The 26,120-nt window shown below is 46.3% G+C and overlaps 1 protein-coding gene across 1 annotated transcript in view; it reads right to left on the bottom strand.

Annotated features, from left to right (window-relative positions):
- Positions 1 to 9,055, bottom strand: part of adss1 (adenylosuccinate synthase 1) — an 80,915-nt gene extending 71,860 nt beyond the window's left edge. The window contains 1 exon segment of the mRNA XM_038778062.1: positions 8,800 to 9,055. Coding sequence (XP_038633990.1) covers positions 8,800 to 8,973 — 174 coding nt within the window. The 5' untranslated portion in view covers positions 8,974 to 9,055.
- Between the last annotated feature and the right edge of the window lie 17,065 nt (positions 9,056 to 26,120).

The following is a 26,120-nucleotide window of genomic DNA, read 5'->3' as shown; positions in this document are numbered from 1 at the left end:
CCGGATGGCCTCCTTCTGCACTGTAAATTCTATGATTCTATGAATTCACACTTCGCTAAATACACAACTCACAGAAAAACTGGCAGAACATGTCTGGACCTGCCCGTCAATGGCCCATCAGGCGACCATTGATTTCTTTGTTATGCATCGATTTGTTTTAAATTTTCCAGACTGACCCAGACTCTCAGGCATCCATAGTTCCTGCCGTCACCGTATATGGCAGCAGGTCAAGCGCAAGTAACACCATCGGAGATTGACACCTGGGATCAGGGCCCGGTTTCCTGTCAAGCGGATATCAAGAAATCCATTGGGTGTTGGGACCCCCGCCTGAGACGTTTCTGGAATGGCAAGGAGGGAGGGGGATAAAGACCATAAGACATAGGAGCAGAATTAAGCCATTCGGCCCATCATTCAATCATGGCTGATAGGTTTCTGATCGCCATTCTCCCGCCTTCTCCCCATAACCCCTAGTCCCCTTATTAATCAAGAACCTATTTAATTCTGTCTTAAAGACACTCAATAATTTGGCTTCCACAGCCTTCTGCGGCTACGAGTTCCACAGATTCACCATCCTCCGGCTGAAAAAAAATCCTCCTCATCTCAGTTCTAAGGCTTGTCCCTTCAGTCTGAGGCTGTGGCCTGGGGTTCTAGTTCTCCCTACAAGTGGAAACATCCTCTCCACGTCCGCTCTATCTCGGCCTCTCAGTATCCTGTAAGTTCCAATAAGACCCCCCCTCATCCTTCTAAACTCCAACGAGTACAGACCCAGTGTCCTCAACCGCTCCTCAAATGACAAGCTCTTCATTCCGAGGATCATTCTTGTGAACCTCCCCTGGACCCTTTCCAAGGCCAGAACATCCTTCCTTAGATATGGGGCCCAAAACTGCTCACAATACTCCAAATGGGGTCTGACCAGAGCCTTATACAGCCTCAGAAGTACATCCCTTCTCTTGTATTCTAGCCCTCTTGGCATGAATGCTAACATTGCATTTGCCTTCCTAGCTGCCGACTGAACATGCACATTAACCTGAAGAGAACCTTGCACTAGGACTCTGAAGTTGCTTTGTACTTCTGATTTCCTAAGCCTTTTCCCATTTTCCATTCTTCCTACCAAAGTGCATAACCTCACACTTTTCCACATTGTATTCCATCTGCCACTTCTTTGCCCACTACTCTCCTAGCCTGTCCAAGTACTTCTGAAGCCCCTGCTTCCTCAATACTACCTGTCCCTCTCCATATCTTTCTATCATCTGCAAACTTATTGCCCTCAGTTCCTTCTTCCAGTTCATTAATGTATATAGTGAAAAGTTGTGGTCCCAACAATGCCCCCTGAGGCACACCACTAGTCACCAGCTGTCATCCTGAAAAAATACCTCTTTATCCCCACTCTCTGCCTTCTGCCAGTCAGCCAATCCTCTATCAATGCCAATATCTTACCCTTAACACCATGGGCTAACTTATTTAACAGTCTCCTATGCGGCACCTTGTCAAAGGCCTTCTGGAAATTTAAATAGATCACGAGCACTGGTTCTCCTTTGTCTAACATCCTTATTACATTCTCAAAGAATTCTAACAGATATGTCAGAAATGACCTCCCCTTGACGAAGCCGTGCTGACAAAGTCCTATTTTATCCTGCACTTCCAGGTACTCCGCAATCTTATCTTTAATAATGGACTCTAAAGTCTTACTAATAACCGAAGTCAGGCTAATGGGCCTACAATTTCCTGTCTTCTGCCTCCCTCCCTTTAACAGGGCTGTTACATTAGCCACTTTCCAGTCCTCTGGGACCCTACCTGCCACCAGTGATTCCTGACAGATCACTACCAAAACCTCCACAATCTCCCCAGCTATCTCGTTTAGCACCCTGGGGTGTAGTCCATCTGGTCCAGGTGACTTATCCACCTTAAAACCTTTCAGTCTCCCCAGAACCTTCTCCTTAGTGATGGCCACTACTCACCTCTGCCCCCGATACTCCTGAAGTTCTGGTATCCCACTAGTATCTTCCACCATGAAAACTGATGCAAAGTAACTCTTCAGTTCACCTGCCATTTCTTTGTTTCTGATTATTACTTATCCAGCCTCATTTTCCAGTGGTCCAATACCTATTGCCTCTCTCTTACCTTTTATATCTTTAAAAAAATCTTTACAATCTTCTTTTATATTACTAGCTAGCTTACACTGATATTGCATCTTCTCCCCCCTTATTGCTTTTTTTGTTGTTCTCTGCTTGTTTTTAAAGGCTTCCCACCAATCCTCGCCACCTTCTATGCTTTTTCTTTTGCATGGATGCCTTGTCCTTCCCTTAGTATGTTTCCTCCTCCTTAGGATGAATTTCTATTGTGCCTCCTGAATAACCTCCAAAACCTCCTGCCATTGCTGTTCCACTGTCTGCCCTGCTAGGCTCCCCTTCCAATCAACTCTGGCCAGCTACTCCCTCATGTCTTTGTAGTTACCTTTATTCAATTGCAATACCGTTACATCGGATTCCAGATTCTCCCTCTCAAACTGCAGGATGAATTCTATCATATTGTGATCACTGTCCCTTTAGGGTTCCTTCACCCAAGTTCCCTAATCAGGTCTGCCTTAATTCACATCACCAAATCCATAATTGCTTGCTCCCTCATGGGCTCTACCACAAGCTGCTCCAGAAAACCATCTCATAGACATTCCACAAATTCCTTTTCTTGGGATCCGCTACCAATCTGATTTTACCAATCCACCTGCATATTGGTGTCCCCCATGATTATTGCAATATTTCCTTTCTTATATGCCTTTTCTGTCTTCTGATTTAATTTCTATGCCACACCCTAACTACTGCTAGGAGGCCTGTACATAACTCCCATCAGGGTCTTTGTTCCTTTGCGATTCCTCACTCTACCCACACAGATTCTACGCCTTCTGACCCTATATTGCTTCTTGCTATCGATATAATTTCAATCCTTACTAACAATGCAACCCCCTCCCCCTCTGCCCATTTGCCTCTCCTTTCGATAGGACACATATCCTTGGATATTCAGATCCCAGCCCTGATCCCCTTGCAGCCACGTCTGTGATGCCCACAAAATCGTACTGGCCAATGTCAATGTGCGCAACCAGCTCATTCACCTTGTTTCATATACTGTGTGCATTTAAATACAACATCCTTAGTCCTGCATGACAGCCCCCTTTTTTGCTCCAGCTGAAGTTTGATTCCTGCCACCTTCTGTACCCGATAGTCTATTACGTGTTCTGGAAACTTTACTAACCTCTCCTGAGCCCTCGGTCCCTTTAACTAGTTTAAAGTCCTCGTCATTAACCTGCACTTCTACCTTTTCCTTTAACTTTGATTTTCTAATTCCCCGTACAACTGAACCCCCTCCCCCCACTATTTAGTTTAAATCCCTATCTACAGCCCCAGTTATGTGATTCGCCAAGACTCTGGTCCCAGCATGATTCAGATGAAGACTGTCCCATCGGAACAGGTCCCCTTTTCCCCAGTACTGGTGCCAATGTCCCATGAATTCAAACCCATTTCGCCCACACCAATCTTTGAGCCACGCATTTACCTCCTTAATCTTATTGATCTTGTGCCAATTAGCTTCTGGTAGTAATCCAGAGATTATTACCTTTTGGGTTCTGCTTTTTAATTTAGCTCCTTGCTGTTCATACACTCTTAGCAGAATCTTTGTCCTTGTTCTACCTATATCGTTGGTACCTACGTGGATCACGGCAACTGGATCTTTACCCTCCCACTGCAGCCCAGATGAGATATCCCGAACCCGAGCATCAGGCAGACAACAGAACCTTCAGGATTCTCGATCCTGGTCATAGAGAATCGTGCCAAAGTCCCCAACTATACTATCCCCTATTCGGACTACATTTTCTCTCCCCCCCTCCTCTCCCTCCCCAATCCATCCAACCGATGGGCCAGGGCTGAGGCTCCTGCAATCCTACCTCCTGGATCCCTCTACCTGCCTCACTTGCAGCCACACTCTCCTGATTCCTGACCACTGGCCAAATTTAAGTTAGTTAATCTAAGGGGTGTGACTGCTTCCTGGAACAGTGTCCAAGTACCTCTCCCCCTTCCTGATGTGTTGCAGCATCCGAAGCTCAGAATCCAGCTCATCAAATCTGAGCTGGTGTTCCTCGAGCAATCAACACTTACTACAGATGCGGTGACTAGGAACTACAAAGGTTCCACCAGCTCACACATCAAACAACACATCACTTAACCCTCCATCTCTATTTTATTTAATTAGTTTTTAATTTTGTTTTGTAACTTTTTTTCATATCTCTCCTTATTACCTCTGTCTGAAAGCATTTTATAACCAGTAGTCCTTTCAGATTATAAACCACGAAACGTATTTTCAATCGATAAGTGATAAATGTTGTGAAAACTTACCAACCTTACCAGCTACTTACCAATCAGCTCTCTCCCTTGTAGCCTCAGCTGCAGCAGGTCAAGATCCCTCACTGAAGATTTAAAAGTTCCACAGCAAGGAGAAAAAGCAAAGAGCACCTCTTCCCACTCTGCACCAAATTCCCAATCTGCTTCAGACTCTCAAGTTTAAAGCTCCCTCTCTCTGTGCCTCTCTCCGGATATGGTCTCTCCCAATGCTCGTGTGCAAAGGTAGGCACACAAGACACACCAGCAGCGAAGACTCCATGTAGAGACAATCAAGACATCTGACCAGAGGCCAAAGAGTTGCCAGTACACATGTGGGGCACATGTATCACAAGAGTCCCTTAAAATTGCAGTCAGGGTATGAGCTAGATTATGGCACATGAAAGCAATCCAACAACTATTTTAGTTATAAAAACAGAAAATGCTGAATAAAGGATGTCTAGCAGCATCTGTGGAGAGAGAAACAGGGTTAACATTGTGAGTCTATGTGACTCATCCTCAGACTCTTCTTTTGAAGTCACACACACGGACTCAAAATGTTAACTCGGTTTCTCTCGCCACAGAAGCTGCTAGGGTTGCTGAGTTTTTCCAACATTTTCTGATTTTATTTCAGATTTCCAGTATCGATAATATTTTGCTTTTAATTTTAGGTAGGTGCTTTAGCCGCACAGTGGTAGACCTCCAAATGTTGAAACGGACCAATTGTCAAGCTTATCCGCACAATTTTGGGCTCTGAATAATTCTGCCAGCTCAAAATCTTCCTGTGACTGTTCTTTCCATAATGCTGAAATTATTCAGAGAGAAATTTAATGGGGGCACTTATTCAGGATCTAATGCCGTATAATTATCAAAAAAATGTAATAATAGGTTGAACTGTTTTGCATGTTTAATGAACTGCTAATCTTCCACTTTATAAAGAGTGCAAACAGTGCTTTGAACAACATAGAAGATTTAAGGTAAAGTTCAAGAAGAATTTGAAGCTAAAGTTCTGACATTGCAGGTAGGGGCCAGAATTCTCTGGTCGTCGGGATTCACTTTTCTCGCTGGCAGTGCATCCCCGCCAGTGGGTTTTGTGGTGCGTGGGGTGGTTTCAATGGGAAATGCCACTGACAAGCGGCAGGAAGGTAGGATCCCACTGCAAGCGAACAGTGTGCAGAGAAACGCACGGCTGGGGGACCGGAGACCCCACCCGGGATCAGAAATCAAATGAAAATACAGTTGGCTATGACATCTGACTTTTGCTGAAAAATACTCTTTTCCCAGAGACAATGCTGGTTGACCAATAAAAACAAGTAGAAAAACATTCCATGGAAAACTAATTAATTCTTCACTTTTAAAATAAATGCTTTTTTACATTTGTGTGTGTGCTATTTGTTAAGAATATGGCCAGTTGCCTTGATCAGAGATTATGGTTTCCCTTTAAGATCATCCATTACTGTATTGCTTTGAGATTTTACTTTCTTGATGAAATTAGATAATCTACATCCCTAAAGTGTACTGCTTGCCAATCTTTTCCTTAGTCTAGTGTCTGATTGCTTTTTTGGACTCTAATCTTTATTCACAGAAAGCTGGATTCTCAGGAAAGCTGATTAGCTTGTAACTGGTGTCACAGGCAGCTGGTTGCTATGTGTCAGAATACATGAAGGAGATAGAGAACCCAGTGGAGTGATGTAATGACAACAATCTCTCCCTCAGTGTTAGAAAAACTAAGGAGCTGATCATTGACTTCAGGAAGCGAAGTGTTGTACACACCCCTGTCTGCATCAATGGTACCAAGTTGGAGATGGTTGACAGCTTCAAATTCCTAGGTGTGCACATCACCAAAAATCTGTCCTGGTCCACCCATGTCAACGCTACAACGAAGAAAGCACAACACTGCCTATACTTCTTCAGGAAAGTAAGGAAATTTGACATGTTCACATTGACTCTTACCAGTTTCTACAGATGCACCATAAAAAGCATCCTATCTGCTTGGTATGGCAACTTCTCGGTCCAAGGCCATAAGAAACTAGAGTCATGAACACAGCCCAGTCCATCATGTGAACCCGCCTCCCATCCATTGACTCTGTCTACACCTCCTGCTGCCTTGGGAAAGCGGGCAGCATAATCAAAGATCCCTCCCACCTGGGTTACTCTCTCTTCCAACCTCTTCCATCGAGCAGAAGATACAAAAGTCTGAGATCACTCGCTAAAAGATTCAACTTCGGCTTCTTCCCCGCTGTTACCAGACTCCTGAATGGTTCTGGTTCTCTTAAGGGCTGAACTGATCTCTCCATGCATCTTCTCTACTGAGTAGAACTACACTCCGTATGCCCACCCGATGTCTATGTGTCTACATTGTGTATTTATTGTATGCCCTATGTTTTTCATGTATGGAACGATCTGCCTGGACTGTATGCAGAACAATACTTTTCACTGTACCTCAGGACACGTGACAATAAATCTAAATCTATGGTGGCTCCAATCTATTGGGCAGCATGGTAGCACAGCGACTAGCACTGTGGCTTCACAGCACCAGGGTCTCAGGTTTGATTCCCCGCTGGGTCACCGTCTGTGCGGAGTCTTCACATTCTCCCCCTGTCTGTGTGGGTTTCCTTCGGCTGCTCTGGTTTCCTCCCACAGTCCAAAGATGTGCAAGTTAGGTGGACTGGCCATGCTAAATTGCACTTAGTGTCCAAAGAGGTTAGGAGGGGTTACTGGGTTACGGAGATAGCGTGGAAGTGAGGGCTTGAATGGGTCGGTGCAGGCTCGATGGGCCGAATGGCCTCCGTCTGCACTGTATGTTCTATGTGGTTGGAAATTTCTACTTTCATCATTGCTTCTTTTTGAATTATTCTGTTAATAAAATGCAGGACAGAGCTCTCTAACCTGGAGGTTCACTTTTCCATGATCTATTAGACACATCACACTTAGCCCAAGTAATATATGAAAATATGAAGATATTCACAATCAGGCCAAGGAATAAAGGCTCTCACGAATACAACTTTAGACTGTTCTGCATTGAAGTTAGAGGCAGGAACCCGAGAAAGAGAGATTGGTATAGTTTTTAGCTGCATGTCCATTCGGGCATTTTCAAATGGTAGTTCTCATGCCAGACCCATGAACAAAGGGACAGATTGAGTGTTGGTTGTTCCACTAATGAATAGATTAACTGATATTGAGCTCCACTGTTCATACAAGTGCACTTTCTGAAAGTACTTGCTGCTCATCTCCATTGAGTTCAACCCTGCAAACATAGATTTTAAGTTAAGGATTCTCTACAGGCAACAATTTGAACAAAACATAAAATGCTAAATATTTTTAGTCAAAACATTTCCATTTAAAGTAATGCTTCCTTTATTGAAACAAGGAAAAGATGATTTTGTAAATGTTGAAGGCATTTCAGGATTTATCAGCTCATGCTCGCTGACACACCCGCATCAATATTTGACAAAAAAAATCCAAACTTGCACTAAGAACTAGTGATTTCTGTTCACAGTGAAGTACAGATGGTGATACCATCTGTTCGCAGCAGCTAAGGCTTTGTGTTGACAAAAATCCATTCCAATGGAAAGAGGAATCATGTTCAAATAGACAAAAGGATAATTGAGGGCTGACTTCAGGAAATTTTCCAAGCAATGTGAAAAACCTGACATCCGTTTCTGGGTAGGATAACATTCTTGCAATCGTTTAAGAGATAGACGGGGTGACGAAATTCTTTTCTGTATGGGTGAATTAATTTGGGCTAAATTATCTCCTTCAACCCGACTGTATCTTTCAATGACTCCACACTTGGAATAAACAAAATGTTCATTCATCTTAGTGAAATACACTTTAGTTACAACTTCACCAAGTCCATATCCATATATCAAAATTTAATTTTCTCAACATTTAAAAACAAAATTATGCTTGACTCAGCCTGATGTTTATTCCAGTGCATCATGTGCTGGCTGACAGAACTGCTAAAACTCCTGCCTTAACTATCAGTTACAACTGCGTCAGAGGATGGTCGACCTTGCTTGAATTAGAGGCTGGTTTTTAACTAAACAAAATACAGGTCTATTTTTAGTTATGATTTTTTTAAAAGTGGCATTTCATTCCACGGTCTGGATAACTGACCTACTCTCGAGGCAGACTGGTGTCAATGCCAGTCAGGATAAAAATCAGACAAGATCCCCCCCCCCCCCCCCAAACCAACCAACCAACCAACCATCGCGGCTATAAGCACAAACTGCAAACTATCTGAAATACCGGAAGAAAATAGAAACTGCTTGTAAACTTTTTTCAAATAAAAAAGTTCGGTGAATAGGTTCTGTCCCAGCGTCTGTGTTGCGACCCCACAGCCTGGTTTTCACTGAGTTACACACCCGCGAGTTGACCTGTTGCATTGGGACCTGTCCCCTTGTCTGACTGACTGACACCTGTCCTTCCTTACCTGACACCTGCACACAATGTCAGCATCGGTAGCCAGGAGGTCGACCACCTTCCCCTTGCCCTCATCCCCCCACTGGGCACCGAGGACCACCGTCACTTTGTTGCCCCCGTTCCGTGGCCGCTTGCAGCCGGTGTAATTTCTGTGATCATTGCCCCGCCGGCTGGACTCGCTCATCTCTGCTGCTGCCGCTTCTGCTGCGGCTTCTCCCCGTCACCAGCAAGAGCTGCCCGTGCCCGTCCCCACTGCCCGTGCCCGTCCCCGCCCGTGCGTCCCCGCCTCCCCGCGAAGCGCGCGCCAGCACAACGGCCGGGGGGTGCGCGTGACCGCGCATGCGCAGGCCACCCCCCACGCTGGGGAGGGCGGTGGTTCCAGGTCTGGTCCTTGGGCACTTTATGGGCAACATGGGTCCACTCTGAATCAACAATGGGTTGGTTTAGATTTGGAGCGAAAGATGCAGCGGGTGCTGCCAATCCCGAAATCATAATGCTGCAAACACTCAGTGAGCTGGCTGAGCAGCATCTCTGGAAAGAGGGAAACAGAACTCAGAGCTAACAGGCTTGACTTTTTTTTGCCCTGTCCACCTGGGAGAGGCCTCCTGTTTTTCAAATGGTGGGCAGGTCCTGCTTGCAGGATTCCGGATCCCATTCCTAGGTTTTCTGATTTTCAGGAGTGCCCTTAAGAGCACGGGGCTGGTTCAGTTGCAAGCCAGTTGTGCCACCCCTGACCTGGCACAGGATGAAGGACACTTGGCACCAGAGGCGTCAGAGACATCTTTGGACAATGCCCCTTGGAGGAGGGAGGAAAGTCACGTCGATCATCAGTGGGCAGGAATGTTTACTCTTTAGGGCACAGTATTTGTCTAATGGTGGCCAGGCAGTGGTCTGGACATCCGGCGGATTTTCCTGAGGCAGTAGGAGGCCATCACCATCATGAATGAGCTCCATGTTGTCTTGGGGACTCAACCACTTGAGACCCAAACATGAGAGATTGGCTGCTCTGATGGAGGGACATGTGTGGAAATAAATGAGTACGCAAGAGCAGTGTTTGGGCCGGGATACGGTGCAAGCCTCCTTCAATATCTTTTTGTTTCTATTTATACTTTAAATGGTCTGCATGATTGACACTTTTATTGGCCTGCAGAAAGAAGGAGTTTCTTTAAAACTGCATATGGCAGTCATGCCATGAATGGTGGTGGACAATTAAACAAGTCTCTGGAGGATGAGGCTCCACAAATATCTGATCCATCTCGGTCTCCTCCAGAAGTCTCCAGCATCACAGATGTCAATCTTCAGCCAATTCGATATCAAGGCACAGCTGAAGGCACTGGATACATTAAAGGTTATGGGCTATGACATTATTCCGGCAATAGGGCAGGAGACTTATGCTCTAGAACTTGCCGTGCTCCTAGTTAAGCTGTTTCAGTACAGCTACAACACTGGCATCTACACAGCAATGTGGAAAATTGCCCAGCTATGTCTTGTCCATAAAATGCAGGACAAATCCAATCCAGTCAATTACTGCCCTATCAGTCTACTCTCAATCATCATCGTGGGAAGCATGGTAGCACAGTGGTTAGCACCGTGGCTTCACAGCGACAGGGTCCCAGGTTCAATTCCCGGCTTGGGTCACTGACTGTGCGGAGTCTGCACGTTCTCCCCGTGTCTGCGTGGGTTTCCTCCGAGTGCTCTGGTTTCCTCCCACAAGTTCAGAAAGACATGCTGTAAGGTAATTTGGACATTCTGAATTCTCCCTCTGTGTTCCCGAACAGGCGCTGGAATGTGGCGACTATGGACTTTACACAATAACTTCATTGCAATATTAATGTATGACTAGTTGTGACAATAAAATATTATTATTATAAGTGATGGAAGAGGTAATCAACAGTGGTATCAATCAGCACCTGCTTGATTATAACCTACTCACTGACACTCAGTTTGATTCCTCCAGGGCCACTCAGCTCCTGACCTCATTACAGCCTTGGTTTAAACATGGACAAAAGAGCTGAACTTCAGAGGGGCGGTGAGATTGACTGGCCTGACCATCAAGGACACATTTGACTGAGTATTGCATCAAGGATCCCTAGCAAAACTGGCATCAATGGAAATCAGGAGGGAATCTGCTGGTTCGAGTTTTACCTGGCACAAAACGCAATAGTTGTGGTTGTTGGCGGTCAGTCATCTCAGTTCCAGATCATCACTGCAGGAGTGCCTCAGGGTAGTGTCCTAGCCCAACCATCTTCAGCTGCTTCATCAATGACAATCCTTTCATCATAAGGTCAGAAGTGGGGGATGTTCATTGGTGATTGCACCATTTGTGACTCCTCAGATAATGAAGCAGTCCGTGTCCAAATGCAACAAGACCTGGACAATATGCAGGTTTGGGCTGAAAAGTGGCAAGTAACATTCATGTCACACAAGTGTCAGGCAATGACATAGTACATAGACATTAGGAGCAGAAGTAGGCAATTCAGCCCGACGAGCCTGCTCTGCCAATCAAGCAGATCATGGTTGATCTATTCCTGGTCTCAAATCCACCTCCTTGCCTGTTCCCCACATCCCTTTAACCCACTTTTTAAATCATAAAATGTCTATCTTCTTCTTGAAATCATTTAATGATTCAGACCCAACTATGGGTCAGCGGGTTCCACAAATTCACCACCCTCTGTGAGAAGTAGCTTCTTCTCATATCAGTTTTAAATCTATTGCCTCTCAACCTATATCTGTGACCTCTCGTTCCAGATTGCCCCACAAGAGGGAACATTTGGTCTATGTTTACTTTATCAATCTCTCTTAGTATTTTATATACCTCAATCAGATTCCCTCTTATTCTTCTAAGCTGCAGCGGGTGTAAGTCTAAACTGTTCAACCTCTCCTCATACGTCAACCCTTTCATCCCCGGAATCAATCTGGTGAACCTCCGAACTGACGCCAATGCCACCAAATCCTTCGTCAAATAAGTAAACCAAAACTGGACACAATACTTCAGATGTGGTCTCACCAACACCCTATACAAATGTCCAACACAGCAAGAGAGGACCTAACCATCATTCCTTGACATTCAATGGCTTTGCCATCACTGAGTCCCCCACTGTCAATATCTTGGGAGTTACCATTGACCAGAAACTGAACCAGTGATATGAATACCGTGGCTACAACAGCAGGTCAGAGATTAGGAATCCTGCGGCGTGCAACTCACCTCCTGACTCTCCAAAGCCTGTTTACAAAGCATAAGTCAGGAGTGCAATGGAAAACTCTCCCCTTGCCTGAATGCGTGCATCTCCAACAACACTCATGAAGCTTGGCACCAGATAGGACAGAACAGCCCGCCTAATTGGCACCCCATCCACAAACATTCTCTGCCTTCATCACCAATGTACAGTAGCCAGCAGTGTGTACCATCTACTTGCCAGATGTTTATAAACATTGCGGTCAGTTTCACAGCTGGGTACTTAAAAGCCCATGCGATGATTTACAGCTCCTGGACTACATCAAAGACAGCTAAGTGGTTTATGAAGAGAAGTGAGAGCACTTTCAGCACTTAACTGGTTAATTTCATAGCTGGGTACTTCAAAGCCCCTCAAGCCTTAAGGGAAATAAATGAAACAGTGTAGAAAGCTGGGTGTGTGGAAGTTGTCAATCACAGCCTAGTGAAAGGAATTTCACAGATATATGAAGAAAGGCTTGTAGATCAAAGGTCTGACGGGTTGACTGTTTTTCTCTTTCCAGGAATTGGCAGGGGCTGCTTCCTCTTCCTGATCCAGTAGGTGTATTGTGCAGGTGAATTTTAAAGCAGTGATTGTTTTCACTGCCCCTGTAATGATTGCTCTCTAGCTTCCAGACAGGGGTCTGGTTTCTGGGGGTCTTCCAAAAGAGCGGTCTCTGGTGGGGGTTTCTTTATTTAAGGGGTCTCTTTAATTGGAGGGCCGGTTTAGCTCAGGTAGCTGGTGCACGATGCAGAGCGAGGACACCAGGGCAGGTTCAATTCCCGTGCAGAGTGAGATTATTCATGAAGTCTCCCAAACAGAGAATCCCGGCAAATGCTGGAAAAATTGAAGGGACCGACGGTGATAAATCCCCAGAGCCTGGTAATCGACATCCCAATGTGTTAAAGGAGGTGTCCCTGGAAATAATGGATCCGTTGATTGTCACCTTCCAAAATTCTGTAGATTCTGGAACAGTCCTGGCCAATTGGAGGGTGGCAAACGTAACCCCACTATTTAAAAAAGGGGGGAGGGAGAAAACTAGGAATTACAGACCAGTTAGCCTAACATGAATAATAGGGAAACTGCTAGAGTCATTAAGGAAGGATGTGACAACAGGATACTTAGGAAATACCAGCAGGATTAGACAAAATCAACATGGATTTATGAAAAGAAAATCATGTTTTGCAAACTAATTGAAGTTTTTTTGGAAGTTAACCAGCAGAATCGATAAGAGAGAATCAGTGAATGTGGTGCATATGGATTTTCAGAAAGCTTTGGCTAAAGGCCCACATAAGAGGTTAGTGTGCAAAATTAGCGCACATGGGATTGGGTATAATATATTGGCATTGGTTGAGAATCGATTAGCAGACAGGAAATAGAGGTCGGGATTTCCATCCAGGTTTGCCCTGCCACCACTGTCAGCGAGAACGGAGCATTTGGCACTCAGCCAAAACTCCAATCACTGCAACAAGACCGGAGAATCCCATCAGCGTGAATGGATGAAGGCTTCCAACAGGAGAGTAGGAATAAATGGGTCTTTTTCAAAATGGCGGGCAGTGGGGTCCCGCAGGGATCACTGCTTGGGCCCCAGCTATTCACAATATACTTCAATGATTTGGCTGAGGGAGCCAATTTCCAGGTTTGCTGATGACACAAAACTTGATGGGAATGAGAATGGCAAGGAGGATGTTAAGGCGATTCAAGGTGATTTAAACCAGTTGAGTGAGTGGGCAGCTGCAGTGTAACGTGGATAAATGTGGAGTTATTCACTTCGGACTTAATGGAGATTTTGCACCTGAAGAGGGTCAAATACACCGTGAAGGGGTCAATTGAAGGGTTCTACCAGAGAGTTTCTACTGCATTTCAAGGAATTGGTCACTGTTAGCTGCTAGAGGGGGTGGAGGGGAGGAAGGGAGTACATGGGAGGGGGGTGTTCTTTTTGAGAGAGGGTTGCGTAGATTAGTTTACTGTTCTTTGTAGTTTACGGTTACTGTTGTCTGTATTTTTGTGCAAAACGACAGAGTTAATTTTTTTAAAATAATTAAAAGAAGGTAAAAGGCCTTCTTTGCAAGAGGAATTGGAGCAAGGATGTCTTACTGCAGCTGTACAGGGTCTTGGTGAGACCACACCTGGAGCATTATGTAGTGTTGGTCCCCTTATCTAAGAAAGGATCAACAATAGAACATACAGTGCAGAAGGAGTCCATTCGGCCCATCGAGTCTGCACTTAAGCTCTGACTTCCTCCCTATCCCTGTAACCCAGTAACCCCTCCTAACCTTTTCTTTTAGGCACTAAGGGCAATTTAACATGGCCAATCCACCTAACCTGCACATCTTTATCTGTGGAGGAGACTGGAGCACCCCGAGGAAATCCACGCAGACACGGGGAGAACATCCAGACTCCACTCAGACAGTGTCCCAATGGGGAAGCGAACCTGCGCCCTGGTACTGTGAAGCCACAGTGCAATTCACTTGTGCTACCGTGCTGCCCTGAGCGTGGATCTACTTGCCATAGCGGGAGTGCAGCGAGTGTTCACCAGATTGATTAATAGGGTGGCAGCATTGACCCATGAGGAGAGATTGGGTTGACTAGGCCTGCATTCACTGGAATTTAGAAGAATAAGCAGGATCTAATTGAAATGTGTAAAATTCTGACAGGGCTGATTAGACCGGATGCAGGAATGTTGCTTCTTCTGGCTGGGAGGTCTAGAACAAGAGGTAACAGTCTCAGGATATGGGTAGGCCATTTACGACTGAGACAAGGAAAAACCTCTTCACTCAGTGGGTGAATCTGTAGAATTCCCTGCCACAGAAGGCTGTGGAGGCTAAGTCTCTGGGCGAGATTCTCCGGTCCCCCAACCACATGTTTCTCAGCGGCGCTCCGTTTGCTGGCAGTGGGATCTCCACCTTCCTGCCACTTGTCAATGGGTTTTCCTATTGAAACTACCCCACGCCACCGTAAAACCTGCTATTGGTCTGTGCTGCCCGCGGGAAAATTGAATTGCAACGACTGGAGAATTCCAGCTACTGATTATATTTGATAAGGAAGTAGATAGATTTCTAGACTCTAAAGGTGTCCAGGGATGTGGGTGGAGCGCTGGAGTATGGTGTTGCGACCGAGGGTCAGCCATGGTCAAATTGAATGGCAGAGTGGTATCAAAGGGCCAAATGACCTAATCCAGCTCTTAATTTCTATGTTTCCAACCCAGACTGCTACAACCCATGCCATGGTGGTGTCGTTCAAAACTGGATTCTCATGGCCAAGAGCTACCTGTTGGCATCCTAAAAGTCCGACTGCAATTTCCTCTAGTGAAAGTCAGCAGAGTTGCTGCAATTACAGAGGTAGTGCTGCATAGGAGCACATGGCCAGGCAAATACAGCTGCAAGACAGGCCCTGAGGGGATACACAAGGGCGAATAGTTTTGGTTTCCTTGTATTATTGAATGGTTTGTTGGAAAACATTGTTTTGGGAAGGTTTTGGCCTGTGGCTTTTCTTGAAGGATTTTGAGGGAAAGGACCCTGTAATGGTAACTCATAGATACATGGGTATTGTGGAGCAATGATGGGGAAGCGATGATGTCTGCATGAAACCAGAGTCTCAGTAGGCACTCACGGACATCCCATCTAGAGCAAAGACGTCAAGATGCCTCCTTCCTGTCTTTCCTTCTTCCTCCTCCACCAGAGGTGTGCTTTGTAAACCTGGTGGTAATGATGTGCCCTCATAATAAAGAGGTTGTTGAGGACTCATCAGACCACCATGAACTTGGAAACATACTCCAATGAGTATTGAGGGTCCCCTCACCCCCGAGCGATCCAGGTTTTTGAACTGCTACTTCAGAAGGCTGATGGTCTGCTCCATGCTGTTCCATGGCTCTCATGCAGATCTGTTTTCTTAGCATGGTTGGTAGCTCAGGAGAGTCATCATCATGTTGACAGGGATTTTCCCTTGTCTTTAAAAAACTTGATAGATATCATGAATACAGACTGCCTCATAGTGAAAGTGTTATGATCGCTGCCATAATAGTGAGCAATCATTGACATGATGGTTTGGGCATAGTCATGTACAGTCCACATGTTATGGAGTGGAATCCTTTCTGGTCCCTGTACCTCATCCCATTGACATGTTGGGCCTGCAATGCCAGTTGTGCAGTTGATGGTTCCCTGCATCATTGGAATCCCGCTACCCTAACAAAGCTAATGCCCACTTGTCCTGCTTCTCTCCGAATAGAAACAAAACAATAAACTCCATTTGCCTCATGTACAGGCATCTTTCACCTTCTATTTAAGGACAACCAGAATATGTTTGTAATATCACCTGCTTCTACCTGGAAGGATAACGTTGCATAAACATTGAGGCTGACAATGACCTTGATGGCCACTGGCAGCATTAATCTCATCCTCCTGTAAGGCTGCAGGTTTTGTTTAAGGAGGTGGCACAGCTCTGTGACCACCACTTTAGTGAAGCTCAGGTATTGTTCCTGGCTGGTGTACACGTAGGAGAAATGCTCCCGGAAAACCCTTGGTGGGTAAAGCCTTCTATCCAGAATCTTCCTCCTTCTTCCTCTGTGAACAGTTCCCCCTCTCTGCAGCCTCAGCTTCATTTCCCTGAAATTCTGCAAAATAGTTCCTCAGAACAGGCCCTCCCCCTCCCCCAATCCCCCACCCACCCCCAATCCAATCCGACACTTGCAGGCTTTTGTGGACAGATCAATAAGTTCCTTCCTGCCACGCTGCAACAACACTTCCTTCCAAATCCAGCAAGCCACCAGACCGCCTCCAAAATATACTGCAGTACTTCCACAAATGTTGGCGGAGCAGCATGTACCTTCGCTGAAAATTGAATGACTGGCACATTAAATAGTGTCAGTGCAAGAGGGTTGGTTCCTTGTGCAGCTGAATGCACAGGATGTTCACTGGGCTGTATGGTCCAAGTTTGCGTTATGTACGTCAAGAAGCCCAAGACACTCTCTGCAACTTGATCTTTTCACCGTGAAAGCTTCTCGTGCATGGTACTGCAGCACTTGCTCCCTTCCCAGCAAGGGGTGCCATGCTGAAAGCACTGTAGCATCATCTTGAGGGCCTTTGGCTTCTATTGTGCCAGCTCCAATATTTCTAAATGGATGTTCTATCCATTGACAATTATAGTTCTTTAAATGTTCATAACTGCTTATCAACCATTATACCTTTTAATTGATTTCCCAATCTCATTTAGGCAACTCATCCACTCATACCTATGTAATTTCACACTTATTGTAGCTCACTCTCAAATTCAGTGTGAAATTCCACCATATTATGATCACGGTCCTGCAGAGGATCCTTCACTCTGATATTACTAGTTAGTCTTGTCTCTTTACACAAGACAGGTCTAAAATAACTTTTTCTCTTGTTGGGTCTCTTAATCAATTGCCCAAGGAATTTTGCCTCAACGATATTCTATGACGTTGCCCTCCAAATTATTTTTGCCAATTTGATTTGTCCAGTCTATATGAAGTTTAAAATCTCCCATGATTAACACCTCACCTTTGTCACAAGCTGCTCTTATTTCTTGATTAAGACTCTGTCCAACAAGAGAACTACTATTAGTGGCCTGAAAAATAAATCGATAAGTATTTCTGACCATTGTTATTTCTTATCCCCCCCCCAATTCTGTTTTTGGTTCCAGAACTTCCAAACCAGGATCCTTCCTCACCACTCTCCTTACTGGAGAGGGTGAAGAAAAGGGGATGAGAGACTTCAGTTGCCTCTTTGACTTCTTTACCCGAGGAGTGGTGAGAATGTGGAACGAGCTGCAAAGGAGGTGGTTGAAACAAATGGTTTTAAAAATATGAAGTTTATAAGATTATTATATTTTTGGAGTGCCTCTTTAAATTAAGGTAAAATGAAAGAATGAAGGAGGCCATGTGGTCTGTTCTGAATTCCGCCTAACAATAAGTCTTGGTGGTTGCTAAGGGGGCAGGGGGGAAAAGTTGGCTTACTGGGTAGAGGGTGCAAGATGTTCACACTTGTAGACAATGACAAGAGCAGTTGAGCTAATTGTGAATAGGCTGTTAGTCTCCAAGCCTCACAGGGAGGTGAGAGGAATGTTAGGCTTTATAACCAGGTTTACTTTAAACTGTTTAATTTCAAAATAGAATGGAGTTGAAGAAAAGCTAGTTAGCATTTCTACTTGGATATAATATTCATGTAATTCATGTTGCTATGGGGATGGGTTTTGAGAAAGGAAAAGTCAATAGAAAACTATTGTGGTATCGGGTTGTGGATTTTCTAAGATATCACTGATCCTCACAGACACATGCCAGTCTGCGAACCTTTGAGAGACAGTGAACAGGAGATCGAAGCAGACTTGGACCTGAAGAAGAGAAAATGCTGGGGGGGATTCTCCGAGCCCCGTGCCGAGGTGCGGATAATCGGCGCCATTTGGTGCGGCGCCGGCCGCGGGCCACTGGAATCGGCGGGGCTGCCAATTCTCCGGCCTGAATGGGCCAAGCGCCTGCGTCAATACGACAGAGTCCCGCCGGCGCCGTTCACCCCGGTCGCTGCCGGCGGGAACTCTGCGCGAATAGTCGGGGGGGGGGTGGCCTGTGGGTGGTGGGTGGTGGGGGGGGGGTGAGGGGGGCTCCTTCACCGGTTGGGACCTGGCCCACGATCAGGGCACACCGATCGGCGGGCCGGCCTCTCCCCCCCACCCCCCCGGGCATACTTTCTGGCGCAGCCGGCCCCTGAACACCGACTCCATGTTGAGTAAGGGCCGGCATGCTAAAGAAGTCCCTTGCGCATGCGCAGGTTGGCGCGGCCCAGCTGCGAATGTGCGGGTTGGCGCGGCACCCATTTGGTGCCGTGAAAGGAGGCTCGAGCAGTGTGAACCACTCCAGCGCCGTGCTGGCCCCATGTGGGGGCCAGAATCAGTCGTACCTGGGCCCGGTTTGCGCCGTCGTGAAACGCTACGGCGTTCACGACTTGCGCAAACACTTGGGCTCCATATTGGAGAATTTATTTTCTGTAGTTTAGAGCAATAATAGGCGACTGAATAGTGTTTGGTTGATGTTCTGTTAGTTTGTTACAGTAAAAGTCATACAATTTGAAATCTTATCGTATGATCCTTTTAGTCAGTCATTGGAACTTCAAATATAATTTCAAAAATTGTCAGCCTCTTCAGGGATTGTAGCAGTAAGATATATGCCTTTAAGAGGAAGCTAGACAAGGTTTTGAGGGAAAAAGGAATAGAGGGCCACAGAGATTGGTTTAGATGAGGACAGGCACGGTAGCATTGTGGATAGCACAATCGCTTCACAGCTCCAGGGTCCCAGGTTCGATTCCCGGCTTGGGTCACTGTCTGTGCGGAGTCTGCACACCCTCCCCGTGTGTTCGTGGGTTTCCTGCGGGTGCTCCGGTTTCCTCCCACAGTCCAAAGATGTGCAGGTTAGGTGGATTGGCCATGATAAATTGCCCTTAGTGTCCAAAATTGCCCTTAGTGTTGGGTGGGGTTACTGGGTTGTGGGGGTAGGGTGGAGGTGTTAACTTTGGGTAGGGTGCTCTTTCCAGGAGCCAGTGCAGACTCGATGGGCCGAATGGCCTCCTTCTGCACTGTAAATTCTATTAAAAAAAAGACAGGAGGAGGCTTGAGTGGAGCACAAATGCAGAGTGGTCTGGTTGGTCTGAATGGCCTGTTTCTGTGTTAAATATTTTATGTAATCCTATGTCATGAGAATAGATTAGCGAAGCTGGGGCTGCTCTCTTTAGGGTAGAGGTGAATGAGAGGTAATTTAATTGAGATGTTTAAAATTATGAGGGGCCCAGCCAAAGTAGATATGAAGAGAGTGTTCCCATTAGCAGAAAAATTGAGAACCCGAGGACACTGATTGAAGATGATTGATGAAAGAAGCTGTGGTGACATGAGGAAAAAACCTTTTTCACAGCGAGTGTTTAGAATCTGAAAATGTGGTGGAGCCAAATTCAATCATGGCTTTCAAAAGGGAAGTGGATAATCTGAAAAGAAATTGCAGGGCTGTATGAGGAAAAGACAGGGCAATGGGACCAGCTGAGTATCTCTTACAGAGAAGCAGCATGGACACAACAGACAATTGACCTTCTGTGCAGTAACTATTCCACTACTCTATGTATCTCTGTCATCCTTTATGGTATCATGTCATTATGTTTTGTGCATTCAACTAAAGTTACTTTAATTTTAACCAATTTGATTTTATTCACTGATGCATTATTAGCATCAATGGTCACAATTCTTCCATTTGCAGATAACGGGTGGGTTCTCCGTTCCGCAGCATCCTAAGTGCTCCCGCCTGCGGAGAATTGGAACCAATTCCCATTGGCGCTAGGAGCGAAGCTGACGTACCATTCGATGGCACATGTAAATTTTTTTTAGTGAGGGTCGGGGCTTTTGCTGGATTTGAAAGGGAAGGGACCTAATCATGCTGACAGGATCAGCACCTCAGAGATCAATACTATTGCAGTTCCCCATGGATCGCAGGCAAGGCCCCCCCACCAATTGCTGGCAAGGGCCCCTCCCTCAGTCCCCCCCTGCAGCCCCCTCAGCCCTACCCTTTAGCCCCCACTCAGTCTTCCACTTCAGCCCCCCCTTTAATCCTCCCATCAGGCCCCACCCCTTGGCAGTGCCAACCTGGCACCTTGCACTCCAAGGGGCAAGGGGGTGAAAACCCTCCCCATATTTTCTCCAGGGTACCGAGAGGTGGGGTCGAAGAGTTAATACTGGGCTGGAGGGGCTCAGGTCAGGGGTATTTCCTGGGATGGAGGTTGTTCGGCTTGTCTTCCCACCTGTAGACTTTAAAACCTTTAAACTGTCAGAATGTCAAGATCAAAGGTCTGTGAGCAGAAAGTGAAAGTAATCTGTCCCTAAACCTTTTAAATTGTCCTTCAGCATTTCAAGATCAAAGACCTATAAAGGTAAAATCGACAAAGTTCCGGAATTCCATAGGCTGCTTTCCCCTTTGAGGGGGAGAGCTGACTGGTGGTGAATTAACCTGAGGATCACTATACTTCGGGTGAGGGGCAAGGTTGAGAACCTGGACCTTCATGAACAACCTCTGATCTGCGAGAAGAAAGTGAAAGCCTGCTCTCTGTAGCCTTAAATGCTTTAAACTGACTCCCAACATGTCAATATGAAAGATCTGTGAGATGAAGGTAAAAGTCTTTCCTTTAATGTCTTGGAAACCTTTGGGGGGCGATTCTCCGCTCCGCGGACCAAGCGCCTGCACTGCCGTGAATGCCGTTGCATTTCACCACGGCACGAACAGGGCCCGGGCACGACCTATTCTGGCCCCCACAGGGTTCACGCCACTCCAGCGTCGCCGCGCCAACCCGCGCATGCACAGTTGGGGCAGCTCAATCCTGTGCATGCGCAGTTGGGCCGCGCCATCCTGCGCATGCGTGGGGAACTTCTTACGCGCGCTGGCTCCGACGCAATATGGCATGGGTGTTCAGGGGCCGGCTGCGGCGGAATGTAGGCCCGAGGGGGAAGAGGCCGGACCGCCGATCGGTGGGCCCCGATCGCGGGCCAGACCCCTTCGGAACCCCCCTTTGGTGAAGGAGCCCCCCTCTCCCCCCCACAGGCCTCCCCCTGAGCGTTCCCGCAGAGTTCCCGCCGGCAGTGACCAGGGGTGGACGGCGCCAGCGGGACCCTGTCGTGTCGGAGCGGCCGTTTGGCTCATCCGGGCTGGAGAATCGCCGTTCGCTGTTTGCGGCGATTCTCCGAGCGGCCCGCCGTGATTCGCGCGCCGCTGGTTTCAGAGGGGTGGGAGAATCACGTGCGGGAGTCGGGACGGCGTGCCGCGATTCGCACGGCGTCCCGGCGATTCTCTCACCTGGCGAGGGGGGGGGGGGTGAATACCGCCCTTCATGTGCATTTTCTTTAGTTAATGTCATTGCTCTTTAACCTTCTGAAGCCTTTGCAAGCTCAGAAGCCTAAAAGCTTTGTACTGCCTTGTTTACATTCAATTTCAGAGACAATTGCCTTTTTAAAGCCCCTTGATTGACAGGTCCAGGCAATTTCAAAAGAAGGATTACCGCTGTTTAGTTATATAGCTCCACAGGAGGTCCATTAACACTGAGGGGCTTCCTCTTTTGAGCAGCTGTTATTTCGAACAACAATTTTTTTAAAAGATGCTGACTCTTTGTTCTGAAGAGCTCCTTAGAAAGACTAGTTGCAGGTCAGCGGTGTTGGACTAGGAGACTCTCAAAGCATTTGACTTCATGCCTGATTCACCGGGCCATCACAATTCCCGCCATTGGCTAGCGGAGAATCCCACCCCTTCCGCCCTGCTTGCCTTTTTCTATCAGACCCTGCTTATCGTTACCCAAATGGTTCCATGAGGTAACAAAATAAGGTAATTAACCATTGTCCACAATGACCATAGGTATCTCTCTCCATTAGAGACAGACATTTGTTTATATAAAACTTGTGGGAGACCATAGAACATAGAACATACAGTGCAGAAGGAGTCCATCCGGCCCATCGAATCTGCACCGACCCACTTAACCCCTCACTTCCACCCTATACCAGTAACCCAATAACCAATCTAACTTTTTTTGGTCACTAAGGGCAATTTAGCATGGCCAATCCACCTAGCCTGTACATCTTTGGACTGTGGGAGGAAACTGGAGCACCCGGAGGAAACCCACGCAGACACAGGGAGAATGTGCAGACTCCGCACAGACAGTGACCCAGCAAGGAATCAATCCTGGGACACTGGCGCTGTGAAGCCACAGTGCTATTCAGTTGTGCTACCGTGCTGCCCACTCCCCATCAAGTATGCGGCAAGGCAAGGAAGCTGATCTGTTGCTGATCATTAATGGGGAACAACACATTTGCAATAAATCCCCATATGTGAATTATCTAATAAGTCAATTGGTTCACACCAGACTAAATCATCAGGCAAGACTGAACACTTCAAGTGGTAAATTCAAAAGATTTATTGACAATTAAAAAGTAGAAAGGTAACAAATTAAAAAGTTGAAGACAAAGTTTTGATTAACAGTATAAGGACAAAGTTTAACTTAACAACTAAACAGAGTTCTCATGATTTCCTCGGGTGATCAGGCGGAAGTTGTGAAGTAATGATAACCCTCTGGCCTGTAGGTCTCTCAGAACGTAGATAGCATGCTAATAAAGATGGGTTTGGTACGTTTCGGCGTAGCCCATTTGGCGTAGCTGATTCGGCGTGGCCGATTCGGCGTCAGGGAAATAATTGGACTATTCGGCACAGCCGTTTCGGCGCCAGGACATTTCGACATCCATAATTGAAGCAGCTGCCCAGTGATCCACACTGCTGTCTGACTGCGGTGTTACAGAAAGCTGATCAATGTGGAGAATCAGGACAGGATCGATGGAGAGGAAGAGGAGGAGGTGGGGGTGGTGGAGGCGAATGGAAGAGCCCCCAGCTCATTCACCCTCATTCACCTATCCTCAACACAATATGACAGCAATTTTACGCCCTGAAATTGCCATTTGTAAAATGAAAATCTCTTACGTTGCAGGAATGTTCATTGTTGAAGTTCCGAATTGTTTTGTACAAAATGAAATTACCTCGGCATTAAAGCAGCTGCCCAGTGATCTACACTGCTGTCTGACTTTACACAGCCCCCACACTCGGCCGGGATAGAGACAGACAGTGAGCCGCCCCCACATTCGGCCGGGATCCGTGCAGACAGTGAGCCTCCTCCACACTCGGCCGGAATCCGTGCAGACAGTGAGCCGCCCCCACACTCGGCCGGGATCCGTGCAGACAGTGAGCCGCCCCCACGCTCGGCCAGAATCCGTGCAGACAGTGAGCCTCCTCCACACTCGGCCGGAATCCGTGCAGACAGTGAGCCGCCCCCACACTTGGCCGGGATCCGTGCAGACAGTGAGCCGCCCCCACGCTCGGCCAAAATCCGTGCAGACAGTGAGCGGCCCCCACACTTTATTCTATTTAATTTATATTTAATTTCTATTTAAGCACTATACTTGTCTAAAAGATTTATTATGTATACCTTCAGTAACACCGGCTGTGTAAAGTCAGACAGCAGTGTAGATCACTGGGCAGCTGCTTCAATACTTTCAGTAACATCGGCTCAGTAAAGTCAGACAGCAGTGTAGATCACTGGCGAACTGGTTTAATGTTGGCGCCTCTCTTTAAGAGACCCGGTTTGGTGCACAAACACGATATCTGACGCCAAAACGTCCCTCCGCCGAAAAATTCCTCCGTCGAATCGGCTACGCCGAACTGGCCACGCCGAACCAGCCACGCCGAATCAGCCACGCCGAAACGTCCCATCCCCAATAAAGATAGCTTCCCGAAACCTTCACTTTATTTTCAACTCATATTTTCTAATCTCAAATTAACATAACCATCGAACAATAATTGGTTAAGTTAACGGCTTGCTGATTTATAATTTGCTCCTAACATACGTGAGAATTTTCTCATACAGCAATACAATGGGGCCACTCAGTATGTTTCCATATCTGATCTTCGTACAACACTTGAATAATATCTAATTCTTTACCGATCTTTGTGTAACTCCCCAAGATCATGAAGGTTTCGGCTTCGCACACCTTTTTATTTCAGACTGGCTGGAGAGCCATCATTGTACAATGTATATATAGACATCACATAATGTATATTTTATATATTTAAAATTAAAAGTGTTAATTAACTGTTATAAAACATAAAACATTACAGACCTTCTGTTACCGATTATAAGTCCAGCCGTTACCATTACATCTATTGATTAATTGCCTATTCTTCAACAGTCCCACAATTGAGGCTCACTACTTGTTCACTCACCTCTGGCTGCTTTCCATTCGTGCAGTAACTGGTTAGTTTTTAAAATGTGTCCTGGATTAATTTAAAATGGCTTCTTGACCATGTTAGTTTACAATATTAAAAAATGTATTGCATCAGACTACAAAATGTTCAAGTCACACTAAAATTATTGATTTTAAAACAATCAACAGGCCTCGATGAACTAAGACAGCTGGGACACTAGTGGAATCTGCACCGTTGATGCCACTCTGAGCCCAACACAGCTCCATGGCCTTGGCTTTTATCTTTAGGTTTTCCATTTTTGGAAACCAGTACTGAAACGCGCCGGCTTTAGGCTGCGCCTCCAAGGGTGGTGAATCCCAGAAGCCGGGAAACTCCGGCCTCAAACAGGCTGAGCATATTTAAATGAGTTCAAAGATTAATTAAAATCGGAGATTCGGGTTCATGTGCAAAAAGGGCGTGAGCCAGATCGTGTCGGGTGCCGCTGGCCGGGAGCATCGCACTCCGTTTGGTGACCGACACAAACCCTGTTTAGAGGCTGATATACCATCGATTGCACGCGAGGCGAGTGATTTACCAATGTCAGGCTTTAATTAACTAGAACACAGCCTGGCGATCGTCTACAGTGGAAAGGGACGATCGTCAGGCTTCTGAGCATTTATACCTCGTTGATAGAGGCGTGGTTAACTCAGCCTCTCGGCCAATCGGTCGAGAAGCACATGACCGACCAGGGCCAATGGTAAGCCGACGTTCTGGCCCAATGGCAGACGAGTATGCAGATCATATCATCACAGAGGCTCTCCTGTTATTCCCTGGGAATAGCAGTGGTGTGCACCGGGCACAACAAGGGATTAGAATCGAGTCCAGTGATTTAAGACAAGTGATCTAAATAGGCAAACTGTGAGGTGCGTTACAGACTACATGTTTGAGGTAGATTTATGTATTAATGTTTGTAAATCTCCAGCTTCTCCTCTTGGGAAGGGGCCAGGTTATCATTGTCAAGAAACAATTGTGGTGAGACCTAAAGCTGTAAGTACTTTATGACAACAGGCAGTAATGCTGAGGTAATGTTCTTGCATAAACAATTGGAACACATGTAAAGGAATTTTTTTAAAGCAATTGTTAACTCAATTAGTATATTATTCTGATGTGGAGATGCCGGCGTTGGACTGGGTGAGCACAGTAAGAAGTCTTATAATACCAGGTTAAAGTCAAATCACTAGCTTTCGGAGCACTGCTCCTTCTTCAGGTGAAGGAGAAGGACAATATTATTCTGGTACATATTAGTCACATTTTATTATTATCTATCTTGCATTTAAGAATCAACAACCCAGCGTGATCTAT

The sequence above is a fragment of the Scyliorhinus canicula genome, chromosome 2, assembly GCF_902713615.1.
Source record: "Scyliorhinus canicula chromosome 2, sScyCan1.1, whole genome shotgun sequence".
NCBI lineage: Eukaryota > Metazoa > Chordata > Chondrichthyes > Carcharhiniformes > Scyliorhinidae > Scyliorhinus > Scyliorhinus canicula.
The sequence above is the reverse complement of the archived record's forward strand: the minus strand, read 5'-3'. Positions and strand labels throughout refer to the sequence as shown.